This window comes from Protopterus annectens, chromosome 1.part0 (assembly GCF_019279795.1).
Source record: "Protopterus annectens isolate FY-2018-M chromosome 1.part0, PAN1.0, whole genome shotgun sequence".
Lineage (NCBI taxonomy): Eukaryota > Metazoa > Chordata > Ceratodontiformes > Protopteridae > Protopterus > Protopterus annectens.
Window position 1 is genome coordinate 558,051,813 of NC_056725.1, and position 26,820 is coordinate 558,078,632.

The 26,820-nt window shown below is 40.9% G+C and overlaps 1 protein-coding gene across 1 annotated transcript in view; it reads left to right on the plus strand.

Annotated features, from left to right (window-relative positions):
* The window catches only part of KCTD3 (potassium channel tetramerization domain containing 3), an 816,466-nt gene that overhangs the window by 253,624 nt on the left and 536,022 nt on the right, over positions 1 to 26,820 (plus strand). The window contains exon 7 of the mRNA XM_044061321.1: positions 17,490 to 17,636. Coding sequence (XP_043917256.1) covers positions 17,490 to 17,636 — 147 coding nt within the window. The remainder of the gene's footprint in view (positions 1 to 17,489; positions 17,637 to 26,820) is intronic.

A 26,820-nucleotide genomic window follows, 5' to 3' on the forward strand; every position in this document is an offset into this window, starting at 1 on the left:
GGTATCTCAAAAATGTATGGACGCAGCACTGCCAAGATATGGACACTGTCATTCAGATAATACCTTGCATTCAAAAGGAATTTTTGTGGTGGGCTCAGGAATGTCACCTAAACAAGAGACTCTCTGTGACCCGACCAGAGGCGAGTCAGATTCTAACGATAGATGCCTCAGACAAAGCTTGGGGAGCTCATCCAAATGGAAAATGGGTACAAGACACGTGGCCTGCCAGACTTCAACATTTACATATCAACTTGAAGGAGATGTTAGCAGTCCAATTTGCATTGATAGCTTTCAAGGATTTACTTCCTCCAGGGCAGGTGTTGATTCAAACAGACAACACAACTGTCATGTGGTACATCAACAAGCAAGGGGGGACGCATTCATATCCTCTATGCAGACAAGCAATGATTTTGTGGGAGACTGCTCTCAGTCTACAGCTAAATCTTCAGGCAAGGTTTCTGCCAGGAGCACAGAACTCCTTAGCAGATGGGTTGAGCAGACAAATTATGGATCCCCACGAGTGGAAATTGGATCCTCATGTATTTCAGAAATTGACAGTGTTATGGGGAACTCCAGACATAGATCTGTTCGCTTCTCCACTAAATTACCAGCTGCCAAAGTTTTGCACGAAAAGGTTTCATCCCACAGCTTGGAAAGTGGATGCTCTCTCATTCAATTGGAGCAATCTTCACGTGTATGCCTTTCCACCTCTGCCTCTCCTCCCAAAGGTACTCCTGAAGGTCAGACAGGACAAGCCAAACATGATTTTAATAGCTCCGGATTGGCCTCGACAGCACTGGTACCCATTACTGAGAAGTCTGGTACGGAAGCCTCCATGGCCGTTGCCTTCGATTCCTCACCTGCTGTCTCAGGAGAACAGTCATTTACTCAATGTCAAACTTCACTCTCTACATCTAACAGCCTGGCATATTCTGTTTTAAACCCTGGAGGGTCTCAGCTTCCACAACAAGTTTTGAATGTTATTTTGGAGGCCAGAAGGCCTAGTACAAGGAAAGTTTACGCAGATAAATGGAGGAGATTTTTATTTTGGAGTACAGCAAAGGACTTTGATGTTTCTAAACCTAATTTAAGTGTTGCTCTTCTATACCTTACTGAGTTATTGGACAAAGGTTTGTCCTTCTCCTCTATAAAGGTTCATGCTGCAGCAATTTCTGCTCACTATGACTGTGACCCACCATTATTTTCTCATCCTTTGTTTAAGCAATTCCTTAGAGGGGCAAAGAATATAAGACCCCACGTAGAGCTCCTACTCCTGCTTGGGATCTCAATTTTGTGTTGGAGAAACTCACTCTACAACCTTTTGAGCCTGCAGCATCTGCAGAGTTGAAATATTTATCATGGAAGACTGCTTTTTGTTGGCCATTACCTCTGTAGAAGGGTTTCTGAATTACAGGCCCTTATGGCGGTTGAGCCTTTCTTAATTTTCCACAAGGATAGGGTGTCTTTGCTACTAACCCTTCTTTTTATGCCTAAGGTGGTTTCTAGTGTGGCTTTAAACCAAACTATTCATTTGCCTACTTTTATGCAAACCCCAAAATAAAGGGAGAGGATTTTGCACACTTTGGATATACACAGACAGTTGCGATATTATTTGAGCAGAACTAAAGGGTTCAGGCAGTCTCAGCAGTTGTTTGTTTCTTTTGCTTTGGGTTCTCAGGGCAAACCTGTTTCAAAACAAACTATTTCTAAGTGGATTGGTTTTGTATTTCTTTCTGTTATTCCCATCATGGTAAGGAGATTCCAGCTGGGATTAGGCCTCATTCCACTAGGGCTACTGCCACTTCTACAGCTTTTTAAGGGGTGGCTACTAAAGATATTTTGGAAGCAGCTACTTGGAGTTCAGTGCATACTTTCTCTAAGCATTACCACCTTCCACTTTACTCTAAATCTAGGGCTGGATTTGCCACTGCAATTTTACAGGGCATTTTGGCAGCCCCTAATGCTTTTTAGTTTTGCCATCCTCCCTTACCTCTGCTTTGGGATTCTACCCATATGTAAGGACTGCAGCAATGTGAGATGAAGAACATAGTACAGTTTTGTACCTACCATAAATGTAGATGATCGAAGATCCACATTGCTGCAGTCCAACTTACCCTCCCTCCTTCCCCTCTGTAGTTAGAGGTGGTGGTGTGGTTTGGGTTGTACATATTGTAAATATGGTTAGTACAGGGGTGGTTGGTTATTTTTTGCTGTTTTTTGGCTTTGGCCTTTCTTGTTAGGGCCTTCTGACATCTGGGGCAAGAAAAGACTGAGGATATGACGTCGGTCATGCGCTTTTGTACCCTGACGTCCTGATGTCAGTTTAAAGCGCCTTGACCGACGTCAGCCTAATACTTTGGTATTCGGGCCGACCGAGGACAGCGGACTACCCATATGTAAGGACTGCAGCAATGTGGATCTTCGAACATCTACATTTATGGTAGGTACAAAACTGTACTTTCTAAAAACTTATAGTTAATGCAGATACTTGCATTGGAGAGGTGTTCTGGTAGATCACAGATAGCATTAGAGTACAAGGAGAAGCCTGATTAGACACGTAATCACTGATGAGCCTACTGCCACAGCATCATTTAGTGGCTTGCAGCATGGTATAGACAAGAACTATTGGTGCCTGCGCTGTTCACACCTTCATTTGATTGCAGACCCTTTCTTAAGTCTGGCTCACCTTTCAGCCTCTCCAAATACAAGTTGGAGACCTATTTCTTTATACTGTGTTTTGAAGTCAGCAGCAGACCTGATTGAGAGCTTCAGTATTCCTTTGTAATCACAAAGACAGGAACCTGTGCTAGTAGCTTCTCATGACCAACCTGCATAAAGCTCTCTAAAACCGATACCGGGTGATCAGTTGTGGATAATAGAAGAGATCTGTAGTCCCTGGTCTGTTGTTTTAACAGATCTGGAACCTTTTCTCAGATGGAGATGGAAGGATGAATATAGCTCCAGGGGAAAGACATCTGGAAGGCAGTGCGTTTGTCTTAGAGGGTAAGCAAGACAGGAGTGGGAATGCAGGTGGAAACCTTGCCTTCTTCTAAGATTTTTAAAAAAAATCTGAAATCTGTCCTGTTCCAGCAGGAGAGATGGCAGGACATACTTGGAAAGGAAAATTTATTGCAGAGACCCTTCACACTAATGAGTCCTTTTCAGCCTTTCTCTTATTGCAGCACATGTCCGGCAGACATAGCAGGTTTATACTTGGTGTCAACAGATGCCCGGTCATCAACTTTTCCTTTTCATAGGCAAGTACCACTGGACTGTTGATTTGAAATAGCAGAACTGTTCATGTTACTGTGGTCTGCATGATTCAGAAACCTGTTCCCTCTTTTGCTACTGGCATTCCATGAACTGGAACCATTGTAATCATATCATGCAAAAAAGAACACTTGCAAATGAGTTCACTGAATATTTTGGTGGTAGTGGGGAGGGTGGCATATGTGTAATGATGATGATACTTGGCTATTTATTTAGTCTAGTATCTTTGCTGAAATAATAGGTTCTGGCCTTTGCTACTATAATTGTGGTGAGTAGTCGGGAACAGACAATGTTACTGCACCAAGTAAACCAGTCTTCTTTCACTGTTTCATCAAATGTTGTTTATGGTGGTACTTTGTGAGAATTTCTTTTTGTGTAGAGGAGTTGTAGATTTGTTAGTGATGCTGTGCTGTCAGGTATGCATGCTGCAGTAACATTTTCTTGCCTTTCCCACTGGAATTGTGGCAAATAGATGACTAGAGCAGCACAAAAACCGTTTTACTGTGACATAAATCGGTCACTAGCACTGGTTTTGTTTGAATGTTTGCATTTGGTGATGGGCATCATACTTGTGGCAGTGGTACTTGGCTTTTTGTCTTGTATGCATGCTGCAGAAGTGTTTGTCCTTTTTCAGCTGACTGGGTGTATCCATAGGCTAGCATGGAATGTCAATGCACCTTGTAAAGCAAGACAGTGAAAGTGAATGTAAAGCATCCCACAGCAGTTATTGAAAAGGCTAAGGGCATTTACCTTTGCTAAATTTCTCCCTAGTCCGTACAAATACTATCTTTGGTCTCCTCTGAAAAGATGCTGCTCTCCTAGTGGGGCTAACATGGTCATAAATGGATGGATAGATAAAAACATTGTTCACTGAGTGTTAACTGGTTTGTGGTATTACATACAAATAGCTTTTACTTATTTGCTTGTTTACTTCTTGGTGGGGCTGGTACATATGATGGTGGTACTGGATAATTGGTTTTCTATACATGGTGTAGCAACATACTTTGGCCTACTGTGATGGATAGATGAATAGGCTGGAGTAGAACATGTTGCCAGCTATACCATGTATGACAGTATGCTGGAGTGAAGTCTGTTGGCTGTTTGCCTGTTCATGGTAGTGCAAAAAACTTCATTTGCTTTCTCTCTGCTTCAAGGGGGACTCATGCGTGTTAAAGTCGCACTTAACTGTTAATCTAGATCAAATAGTGTGGGAGTATGTACTGGCGTTTTCTACTTGACTTGCAGTAGGTATATTGATAGGTTGGAACAGCCCAAATTACAAACAACACACAAAACGGGCCACGGAAGCACAGGTTGCTGAATGTTGGCTTGTTCATGGTTCTACATACAAACTGTATTTGCTTTTGGGGCAGCTTATACATATAATAGTGATAATGGACTGTTAACCTGATACCAGTGATATAGTCATGTTCTGGAGTTGCAGTGGTCATACGCACAGACTAAAGTTTGGCAACACTATGTAAATCAAGCCACTAGCACTGAGTTTCCAGAAGATTTTGCTGCTGGTAGTATAAGGATTAGAGAGATGATGTATGGAAAGGTTAATGATAGGAGATGGTAGTGGCATGAGTGAAGGACAGATAAGATCTTTTCTTGATTGGAAACTCTGTCTTAAAAGGGATATGGGTCTTCGCAAGTGAGAAAGGAGAGATCAGATGCCCTCACTGAAATCACTATTACAGTATTTTAAACAGATGAGTTTTCGTCATTCAAATCCATCTTTCCATTGAGCTATACATTTGATGTATGATCTCAGCCATTAGCGTAGGGGCACATAACAGATGTATGAGCCTAAATCCTCAGACTGTCTTGCTGCCAGCCCAAATGCAGATCTCACACTTGGCAGTCTGATCTTTGTATGGTCATTTGTGATGTAAGCCTTCACTGGTTCAGATAAGGGCCCCATTGGGGAATCTTTTTTTTTTTCTTGCCGCCTCTGTTGATTTGTGATTTTGTTAGATGTCCTCGAGGGTCAAGTGCGAGTGCAGTAGACAGATTCCCTAAAAAGACCTCCACTTAGTGCCTTTTTTTTTTTTTTAGACAGAGTACAATTAACAAAACTTGTTCATCTGTCAGTCCTTCTTACCCAAGACTTTGTTAGTGTTTGGTGTCTTTGAATACCGTCTTAAAGACTCAACTTCGAAACCGATTAGCGTAAGCCAAGATGACAGATCCCTCCATGCCGGATGTATCATCCATTCCGAAGGAAAAACTCAAGATGCCTAAGCCCGAGGTTCGGACTGCCCAGTCAGATTCAGATATACCCACTGAGGTTGCAGAACCCACAGTATTTATTAATTATTTATTTGTATTTAGCAGAATAAGCACAAATACCAACCCTTTCTGGTAAAGAAGTTCCAGTAAAGAAAACCAAAGAAATAATCCACCAGGACAGAGGGACTACAAAACGGCCAGTTTCAATTAAAAACTTTTATTGTCGACACCACAAGCGCATTCACAGACTAAGCTGCTTCTTCAGGTAATGTCTATCAAACTAAAAATCTCAGTTTAAATACCATATACTACTTCCTGTGATTAATTATGTGACATCAAGGCACTGAACAGTCTCATAAAAGCATATGCATAACACCTAAGTACAGAAATCATAATAATGCATATGTAATAAATATTTGTATAACATAAAAAATACAGTAATACATAGATAAAAAAACATTCAACGTCTATGGTTCCTAGATTTCAGCTTAGGTTTTATAGGGACCACATCATTGAGTCCATGCCCACTATCACCTCTCAATCTAATGATCCACTTAGACTCAAGTTGCTCAGTACTATTCCTGATGTCACCTCCTCTTAAAGTTTCTTGCACCCTCCCTATAACCAAAAACTTAAAAGTGTGCTTAATACTACTGGCAATGACATGTTTTGCAAGGGCATTAGTTTTATTCTAAATTTCGTAAATGGGGTACATCACGGATATTATTTGCTTTGATAGTAATGTCTTTCGTTTTTTCCTAGTTAGGGGTCGCCACAGCGGAACTCCGGTTCGCTAATGATTGGTAGTGGATTTTTACGGTGCCGAGGTGCCAGCCCGACGCCCAGCCTTCAAGGCCTCAAAAACAAATGCTTAGAATGGCTGAAGACCTTAATTAGGGGAAGCCAGCCTTCCCCCTCTAAGAGACCTAGAACCGATTTTCTTTTTGATCAGGAATCTGATATCTCTGCTCCTTCTGATTACCAGGATTTGCCCTTATCTACTTATGAGGATTCTGATGCAGAGGATTCCATTCCCTCTGCTTCTCCTCCAGAAGATTTTTCTTTTGGCGAAACTTTGCGTACCCTTAGGGATCATTTCCGCTGGGAAAGCCAGGACTATTCCGAGTCCAAAATGAGACTTGGGGAATTCTTACTCCTGCCTCAACACAGGCCTCTAGCTATCCCTCCTGTTCTGGCTATTATAGATGATGTTTTCTTGGAGTCTAGCCTTAACCCAGACACCTTTTACCTCCAGCTCCCAGAAAACCTCACAGGTACTACAGAGTACCTGACTCTCACAAGTTCCTCTTTAAGAATCCTTCTGTGGATCCAGAGACCATTTCCCAAGGACCAAAAGGCATTAAGGCTACGGCTGCCAAAAACCCTACCCCTTCCGATAGAGATTCTAGAGCCTTAGACAGATGGGGTAAGAAGGTTTACACTTCTGCTACTTTGGCCATTAGGGCTCTAAATTGCCAGTTTCATATGCTAAAGTATCAGCAGCATATTATGGGACTACTTAAATAGAAAATGATGTTGATTCCTGAATGTACTGAACACAAAGACTTGCAAGATTTAATGCATTCTGCAGAAGAAGTTGGTAAACATACTTTGCAGTGTGGTTTTGATGCTTTAGAAGCATCTTGCAGGGCTGCTGTCACTGGGTCTGTGCTTAGAAGGCAATCTTGGCTTAAGGAACAAAACCTGCCAGATCATGTTACAGCTAAATTACTAGATGCACCCTTAAACTAAGACCACCTTTTTGGCAACAAAGCAGAGGAAGTCCTCAAAAAGATGGAGGAAAAAGCTAAATCTATGCAAACTGTTAAAGATTTCCTACAAATACAGCCACCCAGATTCAGTAGGCATTGGCCTTCAAAGAACTGGCCATTTCCAGTCCCTTCCAGGCCTTCTCAGTCCAAACCTAGGAACAGCAGACCACCAAGACGTCAGTCTTAGGCTACGCACAGATCTATACAGTGGGAGGGCTCCCACTTCCAAAGCAGGGAGTAGTAAGCCACCCCAATATGGAAAAATAGCACAATGACGTAACCTTAACCCTCCCACGCCCTGCTCAACTACTTGCTCCCTTAGGAGGAAAGCTCACCCTGCATGCAAAAATCTGGGAACTCATTACCCAGGACAAATGGGTTTTAAACATATTTTCCCGAGGATACAGATTCCACTTCCACAAACTACCAACCCCAAATGGTTGGCCAGACCTCCCCCAAATCAGTGGGCGGTGGCCCAACAGCAGGTTCTCTCCCTTCTCAGTATCAGGGCTATTCAACCTGTCCCAGCAGAACTAAGGGGACAAGGTTTTTATTCAAGATGCTTTCTGGTACCCAGAAAAGAAAACTCCTGGGGCCCTATCCTGGACTTGTCTATTCTCAACACCTTTCTGGTGGTTCCAAAATTCAAAATGCTGACTCTTAAACAGCTTCTTTCTATGCTAGCCAAGGATGCCTGGCTGGCAACCCCTTGACTTAAAGGAAGCTTACCTGCACATCCCAATAAGAGAAACCTGCAGACAATACCTACGTTTCAGGGTGGGCTCCAGGCACTTTCAGTTCTCTGCACTTCCCTTTGGCTTATCTACTGCACCAAGGGTGTTCACAAAGTGTTCAGCTCCAGCCATTGCATTCTGCAGGCAGAGAAATATTCAAATTTACCCATATCTGAATGATTGCCTGATTCAGGCAGAAAGCCAGGGCTTGCTATTACAGCACTTGGCATTTGTAAAGAAACTTCTATCCTCACTGGGGTACACCATCAACGAAAATAAATCTCACTTAGTACCCTGCCAACAGATTGTATTCTTGGGAGCAAGCTTGAACACAACTTCCCAGATGGCATTCCTCACTCCGGAGAAACAAGTTTATTTGACAACCTACTTCAAGCTCTTGGCCACAAAAACATAGCTATCTGCAAGGAAAATACTGCAAGCCCTGGGGTTCATGGCCTCTTGCATTCAGCTAATTCCATATGCAAGACTGCATATGAGGAAACTCCAATGGTATCTAAAAAGTTTATGGTGGCAACATTCTCAGGACCTGGGAACAATGATTCCTATCATTCCTTGTCTAAGGACAGAGTTCCTTTGGTGGGCAGAGGCCTGCTACCACTACCCCTGCTGCGCAAACCCTAACAACAGACGCATCAGACTATGCATGGCAGGGCAGTGCATTCAGGGCAAATGGAACCTGAGACGGATGCACCTGCATATCAACCAAAAAGACATGTCAGCTGTACAGAATGCTCTGACAGCCTTCAAAGATCTTATTCTCCCAGGATAACTATTGGTAAAGACAGACAACACCACAGTTATGTGGTACATAAACAAGCAGGGGGGGGAACCCACTCCTACCCTCTCTGCAGACTAGCCATGGCTCTGTGGAGTACAGCCTTGAGCTACCAAGTGCACCTACAAGCTCAATTCCTGCCAGGCAAACTAAATTCACTGGCAGACGACCTAAGCAGAAATCTCATGGACCCACACAAATGGAAACTAGAACCCAAAATATTCAACCTCTTGAGGAAGAAATGGGGTACCCCAGAGGTAGACCTGTTTGCTTCCCCTCAGAACTACCAATTGAACAAATTTTGCACCAGAACTCCCCACAGTCAAGCTTGGAAAGTGGATGCCCTGTCCTTTACCTGAGTAAGCCTTTCGGTTTATACCTTTCCCCCTCTGCCTCTCCTCTCGAAAGTCCTACTAAAGATCAAACGGGACAAACCAAGAACAATACTGATTGCACCAGACTGGCTACGCCAGCACTGGTACCCCCCTCTTGAGCAGTCTGACACTGCTACAACCATGGCACCTGCCTCAGACCCCTTCCCTGCTGTCCCAGCAGGCGGGCCAGATTCTATACCCTCAGCTTCAAACCCTGAACCTTGCAGCCTGGCTAATTCCATGAGCTCTCCTCTAGCATCCCTCAGTAAGCAGGTGCAGGATGTCATTCTGGAGGCTAGGAAGCCTAGTACCAGAAAATCCTATGCTGAAAAGTGGAAAAGGTACTGCTCCTGGAGCCAGTCTCAGGGAATGGCCACAACGGTGCCCGGCGTACCTTATATTCTAGAGTACTTAACAGAAATGCTCCACAAGGGCCTATCCTTCTCGTCAATTAAGATTCATGCCTCTGCCATTTCAACACATTATAATACTGAGACCACCCCTCTTCTCTCACCGCTTGCTAAAACAATTCCTTAGAGGGGCCAAAAATTTAAGACCCCACGGGAGAAAAATGTATACATCAGTAAATTCATACAATTGTACTGTCAAATATGGCAGCTTCATATTTTAAAGACCCCAACTTTTGTGGAATACAATTTCTTCTCAATTAAATTCAGCATATCAGTTCATACTTGAGAAGGAACCAGATTACAGCTCCCACTCCAGCCTGGGACCTTAACTTTGTATTGGAAAATCTCACTCTTCCCCCCTTTGAGCCAGCTGCAACAGCAGAGTTGAAATTCCTTTCTTGGAAAACAGCCTTACTTCTAGCCATCACTTCAGCAAGAAGAGTGTCGGAATTACAGGCCCTCATGGCAGTGGAACTCTTCATTATCTTCCGTACGGACAGGGTTACCCTCAGGACTAATCCTTCCTTTATGCCCAAGGTGGTGTCTAGTCTGGCCCTAAACCAGTCCATTCATTTGCCTACCTTTTTCCCTAATCCACAAAACAAAAGGGAATGGATACTGCACTCTCTGGATGTGCACAGACAACTTAGATTCTATTTGGACAGGACTAAGCCTCTCAGAAAATCTGACCAGCTGCTAGTTGGCTTTGCTGCAGGGGCAGAGGGGAAGGCCATTTCAAAGCAAACCATTTCCAAATGGATAACCCATTGCATTCATTTCTGCTACAAGCACCATGGAAAACCTACCCCACAGGGGATACATTTTGCCAGTGCTGCATCTACCTCTACGGCATTTCTCAGAGGAGTCCCTACCAGGGACATCCTGGAAGCTGCTACCTGGAGCTCTGTACATGCCTTCACCAAGCATTACCACCTGCCTATCTTTTATAAATTCGGAGCTGGATTTGCCACAGCAGTCTTGCAGGGCTTAATAGCTGGCCCTAATGCTCTTTAACTACCTCCTCCTTCCTTAGCTTTGGGAATCAACCCAAATGTGATGACTGCAACAGTGAAACACGAAGAACATAGTACAGTTGTGTACACTTACCTTAAATGTAGATGTCCGAGTGTGTTCATTATTGAAATCCTGGTTACCCTCCCTCCAGCCCCCTGACTTCTCTTGCCTCGTTCTTTCCTTCTTGTTTGGTATATAGATATTTTTTCATGCATATTTGCTTTTTGATAGGGGTGTGTACCATACCATATAATTGCTTCCTATTGTAGGGGCACCTGAGATCTGAGGCAAGAAAAACTGATATAATGGCGTCGGCTGCAAGTTTTATACCCTGACGACCTGACTTCATGGAAGAAGCGACAGCATCTGGAGCAGAAATCCGAAGACTCTGGTATTCAGGCCGGCCAAGGGCTACTTGCAGGCAGATAACCCAAATGTGATGACTGCAACAGTGAATACACTTGAACATCTACATTTATGGCAAGTGTACACAACTGTACTTTTTAGCTCCTTTAAGTTGTGTTAAGGTGGTAGTTTATCACTTCTATCGTTTCCTGTGTATGAGAGATACCTGATGTGAAACGATGCAAGACTTTGTAACTTCAGGTTAAGATGAAGACAGTATATGCAGCCCACTTCTTTTTGCTGTACATATGTTACCTTAATTTTTCCACCAACTTAGCCATATCTAGACAGACTGGTACCTCTCTCGGGAATGGTAATATTTAAGCTGCTCATTTGTCATTTTGTAATTGGTCCAAGACGTTCATCCATCGTTGAATAAAGATCTGCTTAAAGCCTTAACTAGACTGTTTTTTCTTGTGGAAAGAGTACTTTTTTTGCTTTGTTAGCTGCACCCAGGATCTGACATTCCGAACAGTTTTTCATATTTCGAATCTTTTTCTCCTTTTGTTATACTTAACATGACAACTTCCTGAAAGCTCATTCTACTAGAGCAGTGGTCTGTTTCGGAGCTTTGTACAAGATTCTAGATTGATACTAGAAGTAGCTACTTGGTCTTCAGTGTATACCTTCACTAAACATTACAAGAGTAGATGTCTTTTCCAAATACAGAGCTGCCCTTGCCAGGTAAGTCCTGTCTAGTTTACTTAAACAGCAGCTCTCATGATATGGGTGGCAGGATGCATACTGTGGGACAGATGAAGAAATGAGAACAGAAGCTGGGAAGTCTTTCTCTGTAAAGTAAATAATCTGAGTAGAAATCTTGGGGAACTGCAGGCAGTAACACAGGAGGAAGAGGATGGAAATTGCCTTTTATCACAAAAACATGGGCCATTTGCAGGAAGTGAGACATATAAAAGTGCCTAGGTACAGGTTATTCAGGAATGACAGAGAAAGAAGTGGTGGGGATGGAATAGCAACCTACGTAAAGAAGGGTATCACATGTGTGGTCACAGAGGCAGTGAACACTGTACAAAAAAATTGAGCAAGTTAGCAGCAGAGTTAGAACTTAAGTCCTTGCAGTTAAGGTGGAAGATGGAGAGGGTGGAGATATTGGGCTGATACAGTGTGGAAGATAGAGAGGGTGGAGATAGTGGGCTGATACAGTGTGTATCATCTGCCAGACACACTAAAGAAGAAGGATGAGAGGCTGGTGGAGAGAATAAAGAAATGGGGTAGAAGGTAGTACCAATAAGGGTATTTGACATTTCAAGAGAATACTAGGTAACAAGCTATAGGGCACAGAGTAGGAGATGATTTAGGTGTAAGAAACTGAAGGGTTAATTCAGCCAACATAGTGCAGAACTGTACTAAAGGAATAGAGTTTTGGATGTGGGTGTCATGAATGTCCAAGTTGAGGCAACATTAATCAGCAGTAATCATGCCACTGTGTAGAGTATGGTGAAGGGTAATAAGACAGACAGTGGTGTGGTGTTTTAGAGGTGACTGGTGGAATAGATGGATGGGAATGAACTTAGAGACTGGAGTAAACTGTTTAGCTGTGGGAATGGATCATGGATGAAGTTCTCAGGGTTTTAAACAATGGTATGAAGAAAGGGCAGAAAAGAGAATTCCAGTGTGGATACATAAAAATGTTGGACTAGCAATTTGGTCAAAGGCGGGAACCCATAACAATAGAAGGGAGGGTGTGTCGAAGTGGAACTGGCACAGTACAAGATTAGCAGAAAGGTGTGAGACATAACGAGGGCAGCAAAGCTGAAAAAGTGTTAGCAGGAGGATCATAATTGGAAAGACGGGCTTTTTAGATACATAACAGTGATGGAAGGACGATGCAGAACTAAACAGGCTGAACAGACATGGGAGGAAGATTGGAAAAGGCAGAGGAGCAGAATGAATGTTATGCTTCTGTTTTCCCAAAGGGAGAGCAAGAGGAGCATGCGGTACTGGTGGGGACGCAGAACAGAATGGAGAGAATAATGGCAAGTCGGCAAGCGAGCAAGTGTGTTACTTCAAAGGAAGCTGACTGCTTTTTTAGAGAGTATAAAACCCAAGGACCAGTTGGGCTCTCTGAGTCCTCAGAAATGTTGCTAGTGTGTTGGCAGATCCCAACACATCACCGACTATTATTGAAATGCCAGGGCACTGTAACACAGCAAATGTTTATATGTACAAGGGGGAGCATGAAAAAAAACATGAACTAGTGGCCTGTTAGTGTGACAACAGTGGCAGGGAAAGTCATGATGGAAATTATTCTGAAGGGAAGGTTGGTTGTACTTCTAAAGGACAGTAGTCTTCCTTGATTTAGGGCTAGAAGGAGCAGTCTGTCAAGTGTTTTCGAGCCTTATGACTGGTTTGGGTGTGAATTTGAGAAGAAAATTGACTTACTTGAGCTTCAGCAAGGCCTTTGACTAGTTCTTTCACAGCAGGCTGATAGGAAGACTGGATACAATGGGGTAGGAATAAAATTGAAGAACTAGGTGTCTGCATGGTTGAATGGTAGGATACAGAGGGTTGTGGTGAGAGGGTCAGTGCCAGGAATTGGAAAGGGAACTAGTGGAGTACTACAGGAATTTGTCTTGGGTTCTGTACTTTTCAGTGTGTTTTCCTCCAACATGCCTGAGGGACTAGAGAACAGGATCATCCTTTGTTGCTGATGACACAAAAAGATGTTCTGCATTGGAGAATGGGGAAGTGTCTAGCAGAAGTTTTCGTACGGCTGAACAAGGGGATGTAAAGTTGGCATTTCAGGTTTGGTTCAAAACAAATACAAAATATCAGACTTAAGCCACAACACTTGTGGTATGAAATATCAACTTTGGAGGAAAGGAACTAATGGAACAGCTCAGGAAAGGGACCTTGGGGTACTGATCATACCTGCATCGGGTGGGGTACTGATCATACCTGCATCGGGTGGGGTACTGATCATACCTGCATCGGGTGGGGTACTGATCATACCTGCATCGGGTGGGGTACTGATCATACCTGCATCGGGTGGGGTACTGATCATACCTGCATCGGGTGGGGTACTGATCATACCTGCATTGGATTATGTGGAGCAGAATGAGAAGGCAGTGGCAGCAGAAAGTAAAATCATGTGGTGTGTCTTCAGGGGTGGGGAGGTATATTCTATAAGCAGAAATTTAAGACTTCAGCTCTTACAGGGCCATGATCAGACGAGTTTTGTGTAATTTGTGTAGAGTAACTAAAAGACCTGGTGAATGAATATGCTTGTTTCTAAGTGGCATGTGTGCAAAATGGCACCGCAGCTCATTCCAAATGAGGTCATCTTTGAATATTGGTAGGGAGTCTGAAAACCTGTTCTGCTAGATCTTGCTGCAATTGCATAATAGTATGGCAGGCTCCCAGCTTCTGCAGCAGATGTGAAGTAAACATTTTGTAAGTTCACTGATTTTTTTTTTTTTTTTTATTTTAACATGCTAACCGAAAACGTATACCTGAGAATGTTGTCAAACTTTTGCTTGAGTTAAAATTTAACAAGGCAGCAGACAGCCTAGAGTCAGCTTTGTCCTAGTTAACTCTTAGTGTTTGTATGTCATGATATTCTTTGTAGTCAGGGAATTAATTCCATCCTGCAGGACTCTTGTGGTCAGCATGAATACCAGAAAATTTTTCCATCTCCCAGCAGGCAGTCAGTCTGCCTGCCCAATGTTAGTATGTAGGGTGGTATAAGTTGTCAGCTGGTGCCATGTTCAGGTCTTTCTTGCCCAGGGACAGAAAGCCCAACAATCCTGTAGGCTCTTATGACTAGTCTTATGACGTAGAGATAACCAAGGGCAGTAAGAGAGTCTAAGGGGTCTAAGTATTGAGATGTAAACCAACAAAATCAAGCCAGATGTGAACAGTTTTTAAGTTGCTCTGTAAGTTTGGGTTAATCAGTGATAACATTTTTTTTGCACAAGTAGATTATCGTGTTACACCAGTTTAGCATCCCCACACTTTCCAGCCATCTCATTTATTAAGTGTCTGAAGAGAAGCAGACTCTGCAGAGAACCCTACAGAGCTGTATGCAACTACACAGGCAGATGAAATGGCATCATTCCTTCTAATAAATTTGTTTTCTAACTTGGTGGCAGACCACAGGGAAGCACAAAGTGATACACCATGGCAAGTTTGAGTTTTTAGAAGTATGTCATGATTATTCATGTCAAATGCCTTTGTGTCATAAAAGTAATCCTAGAACAATGCAGGTATTTCATTGACCTTATATGACCTCAGTAGCATCTAATGGGTAGTATCAGTTCCACAAAGAAAGTCTAGGACCATATTGTAAATAATAAGATTATTATTAATAAGATGTTGATGAAGCTGAGAAATTGATTAGTGCAGTAAGTCCTTTCCGTTAAGCTTATGTTTGTTGCAAGTATATCTGAAGGAGTAGAAAACAGGCTCAAGCCTCTTCATAATGATGCAGTTAGAGGTAAAGCAGTAGAGAATAGACAAAGTAGTCCAGGAATGTTTTAAAAAGGCTGGCCCATTTGGTTGGAAAAGTGCCAACTGAGGTTCAGTGCAGAGAGATGCTAAGTACTTTACTTTGGTCTTAGTGATCTGTTATGAAGTGCAAGTCAAGGAAGTGGAACTGATAGCAACAGAGCAGGAAAAAGGACTGGACCACCAGGAACGGAGTGAGAGCACAGTGGTGACTGCAGGTAGAATACTGGAGTGTATTCCCAGAGGAGCAGAGTTCAGAGGTAAAAAGGTCCTGCTGCTATTCTCCTGGACTATGGTTAGTCATAGACTGAGGGCTGTGTGCAGTTCTTGATATGATACAAGCAGAAGGACATCAGGGCATTGGAATAATTCCTTAGGAAAACCAAAAGAAGGGTGTGTAAAATGGGAGAAAATATTACCAGGGACTGGTTGAGTTGAAGACAATTTCAAAGATTGAGGGACATAGATCATATCAAGGAGATGTGAAAGCGTGATTTTGAACAAAAAAAAAAAGACTTATCTGCTCCTTGGCCTCCTGAAAGAAGTACTGCATACAGAGGATTGTGGTCTCATGGAATGGACTTGTGAAACTGGTTGTGGAGGTAGAATACACAGAGATATTCAAAAGGGCATGAACAGTTACAGGAAGTGTGAAGGGAGGTGTAGGGATGGAGCTGACATATAATGTTAAATACTGTTAAAGAGCAAACATCTGATTTTCTTTTCTCAACAAGAGAATACAATGGTAAGGCATAGAAAATGGATGCACAAGTGTGCTGTTCTTTTCTTTCTTTCTTTCTTATCCAGGTGAGTGAATTGGACCTTTGTGGACCCTTTTTTAGATATGACTTGGTACACAGGAACAAAGATAAACACTGTGCATGTGGCTATTTGAGATCAGCTGGTATGTTCTGGGAAGTGAGGGGGAAATGGAATTCTTAGAAAAAAATCATGCAAATCTGGAGAACATACAGACTATACACAAAGTGCAGAGGTCAGAATTAAACTGTCAACTGTGGTGCTAAGGCAGAAACCTTAATCACTTTGATGCCATGCTGCTAATGGCCATCAAGTTCAGTTCTATCAAAGCAATGATGGGGTCATTTTGTAGCAGCTCTCTCTGTCACAGAACAGTGCACCTCTAAGTACATTTGTTACTTAGCAATACGCCTGGAAAATGTGCAAAAAGGATATAGTGTCCCATTAGGGTTTGAATTTGCTGTAGCAAGACTGACACCCATGGTGCCTCATTAAGTAGCCAGCTTAGGCTCGTGCTTAAGGACAGGTTATGGCTGAGAGCCTTTGCACTAACAAAGCGACAAGTGAAAGCTAAGCCCAGTGCTTACCGCTGCTATGACGTTCTGTGCATCTCAAAGATCTGCTGTTAAGATGAGTGCTGCACTCAACTCTGTTTTTATGTACCTTATTTTGTTTTGTTAAGAATGCTGTAATTAAGTGGAGTTTCCCAATTTCTTGAAAGTATAATGTATAATGGGGGTGGTTTGATTGTTTGGCAGGGTATTTGCTACAAGGACAGTTTTTTTTTTTCCTTGCCTCAACAGTGCAGATGGTACAGTAATGCCAGAGTTGATTATATTAGTTTCAAGGGGCACCACAAGGACAATGTTCAGCTTTTACTCCACAGATTTTTTCAGATATTGGTCAAATTCATTTTCAAACCCTTTTTATTCAATAGTCTATATGCACAAAGGGCACACACACACACACACACACACACACACACACACACACACACATGGTGAAGATCCATAAATTGGTTTAACTTCTTGCTTAAATAATTTCAGTAGATTTTGCTTTTTATGTAGAAATGGATGTGGTATCACAGAGTCACAACAGCAGAACTGGGTATGCACTTACATTTTGTATTCTGCCACTGATTTTTGCAAGGTTGGTGCTGTTCACGTTGCTCATTGGTGGATCAGGAAAGTAACACATTCCTACAGTCATAGTCTTGTCTTGTATCATATTTAATATTCTGCCTTTACATTTAGGTATACCTAGTCGTGATGTCAACAGTGCTGCTGCCACCTCACAGGATGTTCGAACAGGGTCAACTCCAGCTGAGGGAGGTGCTCGAGTCAACTGTACCCAGCCCATATTAGCAAGGGCAGGTGCTGCAGAGGTCCCAATCAAACTAGGTAAGACAAGAGGAACACTTTCCTATTCTGAAGAGATAGATCATGTTTATGAGCTTCATAGTGCACAACTTTTGACTTCAGCTTCAGTACTAATTTATTTTAAGTCTCATTTTATTGAACGTCCTTAAGTGTTTCAGCTTGATGCTTAGTTCAAGAGATGTATACACTGTGATGACTCTTACAGTCTTGTAATGGTTCTTAACTTCATAAGGCTGATGATCAGAAACCTATATCTGTGTAGAAAACATTATAATTTTTTGCAGGGAGGCAAGCTTGCCTATACTTACCTGTCTCTCTTTTACTTAAACTCAAAGACTACTACTTCAGAAAAGACGTGTTTTATTCATAGCCTTCTGCAGAGTCACAGCTGAAATATATTATGAAGTGCCAGTCTACCTGTTAGCCTTGTAGAATTAACTTTTAATGGTTGGGTTTTCAGTGCTTGATTTTTTGAACAGAATCCCCTTATATTTTGTCTCAGGTTATCAAATGTACTTGAAGTGAAAACAAAAGATAGGGATTTTATTTGTTTATAAGCACACAAATGTATACATATGTGTATATTGTACACTGCAGGCCTTTATTATAGTATGATGGGTGCTGGACTTTGTAGTGTGACTGTGATATCTTAAGCAATTATGTGTCTATTTATTTATTTCCTTGTTTTAAAACAGTTGCTCATGTGTGTTGGGCCTGTGACTCCTGTGTGTTAATTGACTTGCTCATACACATTAGGCAGATGAAGACAGGGAAATCAAAGCCAGGATTACAGAATGAAGCTCATTAATAGTTCTTGGCCTTAATCTTTTCTACTAAACTGCATATATGCACTTCAAAAATGCTCATTCACATAAAACAATCAAAAAGTGAAATGCTCTCAGTTTTTCTCATCACCGCTACATTTGTGTTTTCTGTCTGTATTACTTATTTTCTCTTGCTGTAACTACATTATCACTATTAGTGTATTCCTTTTCACTTTTAAATGCCTAGAGTATTTACCTCGGTATGTTTGTTTCTATATTGCATCCCTTTTCTTTCTTTTCACTTTCCTTTTTTTAGTTCTATATTTCTTTCTCACTAATGTCTGTAGTACTACAGCAACAAATTTTGTGTTGTAATGTGTTCAGAGGAATTATTCTCCCAAGTTATTTGCTGTTTTAGTTCTGCTGTTTCCAGTCTTCACTACTAAATTTTGTCATTGTCTTTTTTGATCATTTTTTCCCTCCTTTCATGTGGAGTGATCAAGCCCACATCCTATGATGGCTTATTTATTCTTGCAGACACCAGACAATTCTACAAGTTAGAGCTTGGGTGTTGGTCATCATCCAGTGACTCTTAAGAGATCAGCACAGCCATCCCGTACCAGATTGTAGTAATGAACATGGCCAACCATCACTGAAGAAGTAACTACTGGAAATTTTAGTAGCAAGGTAGGATCAAGAGGTTTGTTAGTAAGTGTATAAGAGGTAGGTGTGTGTGTGCTCGTGTTTGTATGTCTCTAGATGGAAGATAGCATAAATTTGGTTAGTGAGGGTGGGGGGTAATACAAAACACCAGGAATAAGAAGTGTAGTGGGCTCTAGGACAGGTATGGGGACTTGTGGGTGCGAGTGTGCTTCTGTGTTTGTGTGTGTGGGAGAGTGAGTGAGGGATGCCTAGGACTACACACTGCATCCTCCACAGTTAACCAACATGGCATGTGATGATTTTTGTGTCTCTGTACCTAAATGTGATTCAAAGACATGCAAATGAGCTGATAATGAGGTCTTTCTATTTTACGGCTTGCATGTCTGTGAATTGCAAAATACCATATTGTCGGAGCAGGGCTTTTGTAGCGTGAGGCTAATGGCTCATACTAGGTTCTTTAGTGAATCCCTAGGCATGTCTTCAACAAATCATCCAAAAATGAGTTATTTTATACTGCTTTTTGCAAATCATGAAGGAGTTAAATTAAAAGGGAATGCTGCTTAGGCTATTATAAGTTAAGAAATGTATGCTTATTCTAATATCCTGCAAAAGGTTGCAATCAGTTCCTTGATTGTAGTAAGAATGTTTTCATTTCTTAAACAAGTGTAAAGGTATGGCATCTTTTGTAGTAATTGCAAAAGTGTTAGGATCAAACAACCAGTTATAATTCTGATTCCATTTACTTGGCCAACTTGGGTAAATGCCAGATTTGCATCTTTACAGGTTCATTGATAGCTAGACCTGAACATATAAGAAGTAAAGGAAAAATGGTTAGACTTGCACACATTGCAAGTTTTTAGAGAAGCAGGGCTTGTAGTTTAATGGAGTTTGTGTCTTTAAATATTAGAAAGCTCACAGGCACTAAATGCGCGACTGTAATCCATCTCTATCAAAGACAGTCAACTGAAGTCCTTATGGAGGCTTCTGGCACATGTAAGCTAAGCACTGAGTATCCTGACAGACTAGTTAGAGATGTTAGACATGGGTTTATTCATTTCTGAATTCATAATCATTATGCAGTGCAGAAATGTAGTTTGAAACCCATTTGTTTTTTAAACTAAAAAAGTACTTCCTCATAGTATTCTTTTTTTATTTTACTTTTGAATGGATGTTTTATGTCCAGGTGTATCTGCGTGGAATTCTCTTCATGCAATGTAATTTAGCAGCAACTAGATGCTTATGCTATGTTTATTGCTCACTGCTAGCAGAATAGTAGGAAGCCTGAAAAGCTACATTAGTCCATATTTCTACGCCTTGAAGTATGTAAGAACCAATTTGTGGTGTTACATTATTCACTAATTAGGAAAAGAATATTTTGAAGTTAAGAATATTTTTGACAAAGGACGGGCTTTCACAGAAGCAAATCGGACCTTGTCTTCAGTTGTGGAAGTGTGCAGAATAAATGAAATTACAAATAAATGGGTTAAATTAATTAAATGAGGAAATGGATATTGATGTGTTCAAGGTAAAATGTAAGTCAAGTAATACAATATTATTAAAGCCTAAAGGCGCAAAGAAAGTGGTACATTTGAAAGTCAAGCTTCATGTACTATATGTGGTTATAAGTATGACAGAAGTCCCCAGAACGTAATCAGCTTTGTAGAATATGTGGTGGCAAGAAGTATTTTGCAGAAGTTCAGAGCTTATATGTTAGTAAGCCAGAATGTGAAAATTGGCTGTTTGTTGCCCCTGTTAAAATTGAAAAAGATGATATTTTGAATTAGAGTAAAGTAGTGCAGCAAAGTAATCTATCAGAATTGTAAAAGGGGCATGGAATTCAGGGCTGCATTTCAGCTTGTCAAAAGTGTGTAGTAGTATACAAAATATTTTCAAAGAATGGATGCTGTAAAACTCTGCAACTGGTGTGCACACATTAATGACATATTCAGCATACCAGATGGGTCTGAAGCCACTGATATTCCAAATATCCATTTATATGGGAATACTGGATCAGGAAGGCTATTTGTTTAATATCTTGGGTCATTTTATTTTGGATATTGGGCATGGTGAAATATGTTTATAGTGTGCAAGCCATGAGTAATGCATATAGGAACTGTCACATAGTTAAAAAAACGGTGTGAATTTTATACAGTGCCTTAACAAAGTTGATTTGTGTGGCTGTGCTGATTTATTTACAGGCTTTGGTGGCGTACCATGAAAATATTGTTTTCAGATAAATCCAAATGCTTTGTCAGTTTACATGCTGTAAGAAAAGTATTAGTAGCTGTCTAAAGTAAAACTGAGCAGGGAGTTAAAATGAATGTAAAGTTTAGGTATCGTTAAGAAGTGGATCATTTTAGTAGAATGTGTGGCTAGTGTGACCAATCATGTGAAGCAACACTTAATTTTCATTATATTCATCCATGTGGTCTGAATAATATGATTAAAGAAAGACCATTACTCATTGTGTTTGATTGAGGAAGTGGTCTCAGCTGTGTTAAATGCTGACTTCTCTTTTGGGTTGGATGTAAACCAGGGATTTTGGCAGATAAATTCAGATGAAAAAGCTCCAGGTTATGTGCGTGGAACATGTCATTAAGAAGCCACAGGTGTTCGAGAATTTTTTGTATTCATCTGTATGAGATGTATTTGCAAAAGTAATTGAAAGTTCACACAGTGTTGTGTTTAAATGAAAGAAGAACATGCAGACTAATTTAACTACACAGCAAACCGAGATCGTATAATTTAAAATTAGTGGCAAGTCTGAAGTATACAGGTCATATCCCAACATCCAAGGGATTTGAAACCAGACTCGGAGAAAATTAGAATGATGGTACAAATTCCACAGGCACAAGACAGACATGAGGTAGTGAGCGGTTCAGCAGCCTGATGCTATACAAAGTTCTTTTGCTAGTGCATACCAGTCATCATAATGAGGGAACTGAAATGTTTCAGGATAACAGACCAGTTGCCTTTGATCAAGAACATTTACAGTTACACAGTAAATGTGCTCAGAATGAGAGAGAATTACTACTAAAAAGTGCATGGGTGTAAGAAGTTCCATTGATATATTAATGAATACAAGTAAAATCAAACTATAAACTGTTGCAGAGTATATTTTGCAAGTTTTAGTGCAAGGCACATCCATATTTAGAGAGTACATTGCAAGTTTACAAAAAATGATGTGAACATGAAATGTAAGTCGTTTAAGGAATATATGTAAAGCAGGTATGTTAGAAGAAGAGCTAGACATTCTTTTCTGCTGTATCCCAAAGCAGAATAAAAGTGAAAGAGTTTGATGACAATAGGAGATACAGCTGCTGAAAATAGTAACAGTGAGAGGATGGCAAAGTTGAAAAAATAATCAGTTAGAAAGGAAATGCGTCCCAACTCTTTTTTGGTGTGGAGGAATAACATTCAGACTATGAAAAGGGAAAACTGACTTTGAGGTATGGCTTAGTCACCTATTGGAGCTGCTTGGGGTGGGAAAGGCATGATGAGGCTGTGTCTGCTCACCTTTTTTGTAGGTAGAAAGGATGGAGATGACATGCTGCTTTGGAATTGGACACTTCTCTTAAGGTCACACTAGAATCTAGAACTTAAAATGATGGCAGGGGTAAGAGGGGGTGAGTGTACCCGAAAGGCATTACCAACGGAGGGCATACAATAGGGAGGGTAGGAACATACCTGGACATGCTAGCCGCTGCTAGTATCAGTAATGACTTTCCAAGTTTACTTCCATATGAAACCCACATTTCTGTAGGAAATCCCAGTAAACATGGCCTGGAGGTACAAAACAGCTGGGTAAAGCAGCTGTAGTTCCTGTGGATTGGGAGCCCTGCTGTTTGTTGCTGGCCAGGTAATAAATGCTTATACTGTCAAACCTGAAAGGTCAGAGGCCTCCTGTTATGGCAGCTACACATGGAGCAGAGTGCAAAAGTGAGTGTTGCATTCATTTCACTTTCTTCAAGTTTTTGTTCTGTTGGGGTTGGTATACAGTTTGGGGGTGTGGTGGCTTCCACCTACATTTGGGGAGTGTGGAGGTTGTTCCCTTGATTCTTTTTTATTATTTGCAGCCGTGAATGTATCTCTGTTTTGGCGCCGTGAATGTATCTCACCAAGTTTTATGTGTTTTGGATTAGAATAATCGAGTGTCAGTTAAAGTGTAGTTATTCATATTGGGCTTCTACAGAACAGGATGACTAGTGCTCAGGGGGTAAAACACAGAAGTATGGTGGTCTGCAAGTAGAAGTTGAACAGCACAACACACAAAAGAAAAGTCAGAATGGAAATCCAATCTTACTTGTGTCTCAGGCTTAATATTAAAACCTGAAAAGACTTTTACTTAAGCTTAACAAAAAGATGCTTGAGAGAACACAGGAGTCAAATCTTGGGACAATGAATTGCAAGGAAAGAGCAAGAGGAATTAAAGTACAAGTGATGTACGTGATGTGAGAACAGTTCTGAGGAAGATATGTCATCTGAGAAACTCTGGGGGTCTTTCTGACAGTGTATAAAATGTGGGTCTGTGGACCAGAAGCATTACAGGTAGCTGAGCCAAGCACCTGTGTGGTTCAGGGAAAAATGATCTCTTGTACAGAAGAAAGCATATCCCGTCTCCTTAAAACAAGACTTTCTAATCCAAAGAATCAGATGCAAGACAAGAAAGCAGATTCATCAGACCAATGTGAGAACAACCTATATGAAGAAAGTATTCCCTTTCATGTCTTCACTGATACTTGAGCAGAGCGAACTGTCCCAAAAGGAAAATCAAAAATCCATAAAAAAACAGTACAGTTAAATATTCTACATTTGGAAAACCATTGATTAAGATAGCCAGATATATGGCTGTTTGACAGCTAATCATGGTACTTGGTACTAAAGACTTAAAAGTTGTGGTCATAGAAATGTTTGTTGAATTTGAGCAAGTGTAGGATGCATTCATTGAAGTGCGTTTTGAATGTAAAGATTTAATTTAATGTAAAAGCCCATGACATGATTATTAAGTTTAAGATACCTTTTGTTTGATCAGTATACAGCAGTGTACAATGCATAATATAATTGCAAAATTAGGAAAAGAGATATTGTATATAAGGTGTACATCATCTGTATATTAGATGCCTTATAGAAAATCCATGTCTTGTAGTACACTCTAAAAGGTAGTCGCACTAAACACTATACGACTGCTGGTCATGTAGATCGGTTGTATTGGTCTTTATCTCGTATCCATAGAAATGCTGCAAATGTTACATGATGCACCCATTTGGTTCTGGTAGACTGATTTTTACATCCTGTGTGGAAAAAAGTTAAATGCTTTCAAAGGTATGACAGTTTGAGCCAGTTGTGTTGGCACAGAGGGGATAACACCTTCATTATGACCCAGGTGACCTGAGTACTGTTAGTGGTTCTGAAATCTGCTGGAGTTTACAGGAAAAGAGAGGAATCATATGACATTGCTGGCTGACCTGTCTTCGGGTGAAGAGAGGTGGGTTAGTGCTTGGGATGCATGTCTAATGACAGAGTCCCTGAAGGAGACCAGAGACCACAAATGACCACTGGTTCTTAGAAGAGCAGAGCAGTATTAAGGGGTTATGCCACTTGTGGAAGTGAATGACACACCTTCACTGATACCCATTGCATGCTGAGTCCTGGAGAATGTTGCAAGGCATCTGCTGTGGGGTTAAGGCTAAAAATAAGGAAAATCTCTGATAGCTTCCTAAATTATGAACATTCTTGGTTAGCTGTAAGTGAACAAGAGCTAGTGGGCTGTTGGTCAGCAGACAGGGGAAGAAAAAGTGTCAGAAGTTATGACCATTCATTTATCAGAAATCCATGTTTGTTCATTGCAGGATAAAACTGTCATTGGTGGTAACACCGCAGCAGGTTTATTATACAGGGTATTTTGTGTTAACTCAGCTTGGAAGGACACTTTTGCACATTTCTTCTCCCAATTGGTGACGTGCATAGCTTTGTTACAAAACTGGCGACAGAATTTTTCTTTGTAAAGGTAATAAAATGCATTTTTCAAGAAAATTTCTCAGATACTGAAAATTTTTTTTTTTTTTTTTTTTTTTTTTTTTTTTTTTATCTTCTGTGAGCTGTTAATTCAGGGTTTAGTATTATATTGTAATCTGCATCCCTAAAATGGCCTGCTGGCAACTGACATTATATTAATTTTCTTTTTTCACCGGTGCAGTATATCCCTATAATAGGACTCAACCTAAATGCAGTAAATCCTTTTTTGTTTGTACATTAATAGACAATGTTATGGTTCACTGACTTCTTTGATTATCTTTGAAAGTAGTGTTTCTTTTTTTACTAAATTATTCGGGTCTATATTATTATTCCGCGGTGGTGCAGCAGTACCATTGTTGCCTCACAGCAAGAGGTTCTCCCGTTGGATTCCATGCTGGAGTACGGGGAGTGCCTTCTGTGTGGAGTCTGCATGTCCTCCCTGCGGTTGGGTGGGCATTCGAAAGACATGAGTAAATGGACGTGCCTTCGTTGAACGTTGAGCTGGCACCTCGGCGTTCGTGAAAATCTACTGCCAATCAATAGCGGACCGGAGTTCCGCTGTGGTGACCCCTAACCGGGAAAAGCCGAAAGGCAACAACATTCGGGTCTATATTATATGTCCGAAGATTTCTAACTTCGAACACCATATGATCGACACCATATGGTTGAGGTTAGAAAACTTCGAAAATACATAAAAAAAAAAAAAAAAAAATAATGGTTGTAGACAGGGGGGCAAGCCCCCCCTGCACCCCACACACCCCCCGTCTTTAAATATACCAACTCCGAGATCACACTACAGTGCTGTAAAGAGAAGATTTCCCTTTACCCTTTAACCCATTACTTTCATTTTTTATTTATTTATTTATTTTTAAATGTTCAAAGTTTTCTAACTTGGGACTTCTGCCAGTTCCCCTTAACTTGGCTTCTGGACTCGTATTTGTAAGAGAGAACGGTGTTATATCATGTTATGTTTACCACCAGCTGCTACCCATGTACAAGACTGCACACTACAAAAATAAATCAAATAAATACTACACACACTACTACTGAGGGAACAGCATTATAACTGTTAACTTATTACTGAAATAAATGTAGACCATAATTGCTTTGTCTAGTGAGTGAAACAACTTGCTTGACGTCACTGGCAAATCTGCATGTCAGTCAGTCCTACATGTTTTGCGTATGACTTCATGGCCATTTGGCATGTCAGTCAAGTATAACATGTCCTCTTCTGCACAGACCAACTTTGAGGGGTAATTATGCCAAACGGTCTAGTGGCAGAGTGTGTGAGGTTAAGTCCTCTGATCATAGTAAAGCAGTCCATGCTTTATCAAAAATGTCTTACTCTTGTTGTTTAGATTATTGTAACATTTAACATTTTCTTTTTGAATACTTTAAACATACTCTGAAGTTTATATGAAAAAGTTTAGAGTATCTGGAAGAAAAACAGAAGACCAACTCGAGTTCATTGAAGAAGTACTTACTTAGCTTTAATAGAAGGATGATTTTTTGAGAAGTTACTATTACTGAAATGTTGAATGACCTTACAATAAGGGAAGAAGCACTCAGTAAAGTTGCCTGAAAACATGAAGTTATACTCAATGGAGCAGGAGTGTAATGCTGCCAAAGAGATGGGCAGAAAGAGGGAGTAATGTACAAGAGATGGTTAGCTATATTATGCACTGGTGTTAGAGAATTATTGGGGGCAGTGTTAACCTGCATAACAAGACAGACAGAGGGAGAAACTTGTTCCACAACATGCC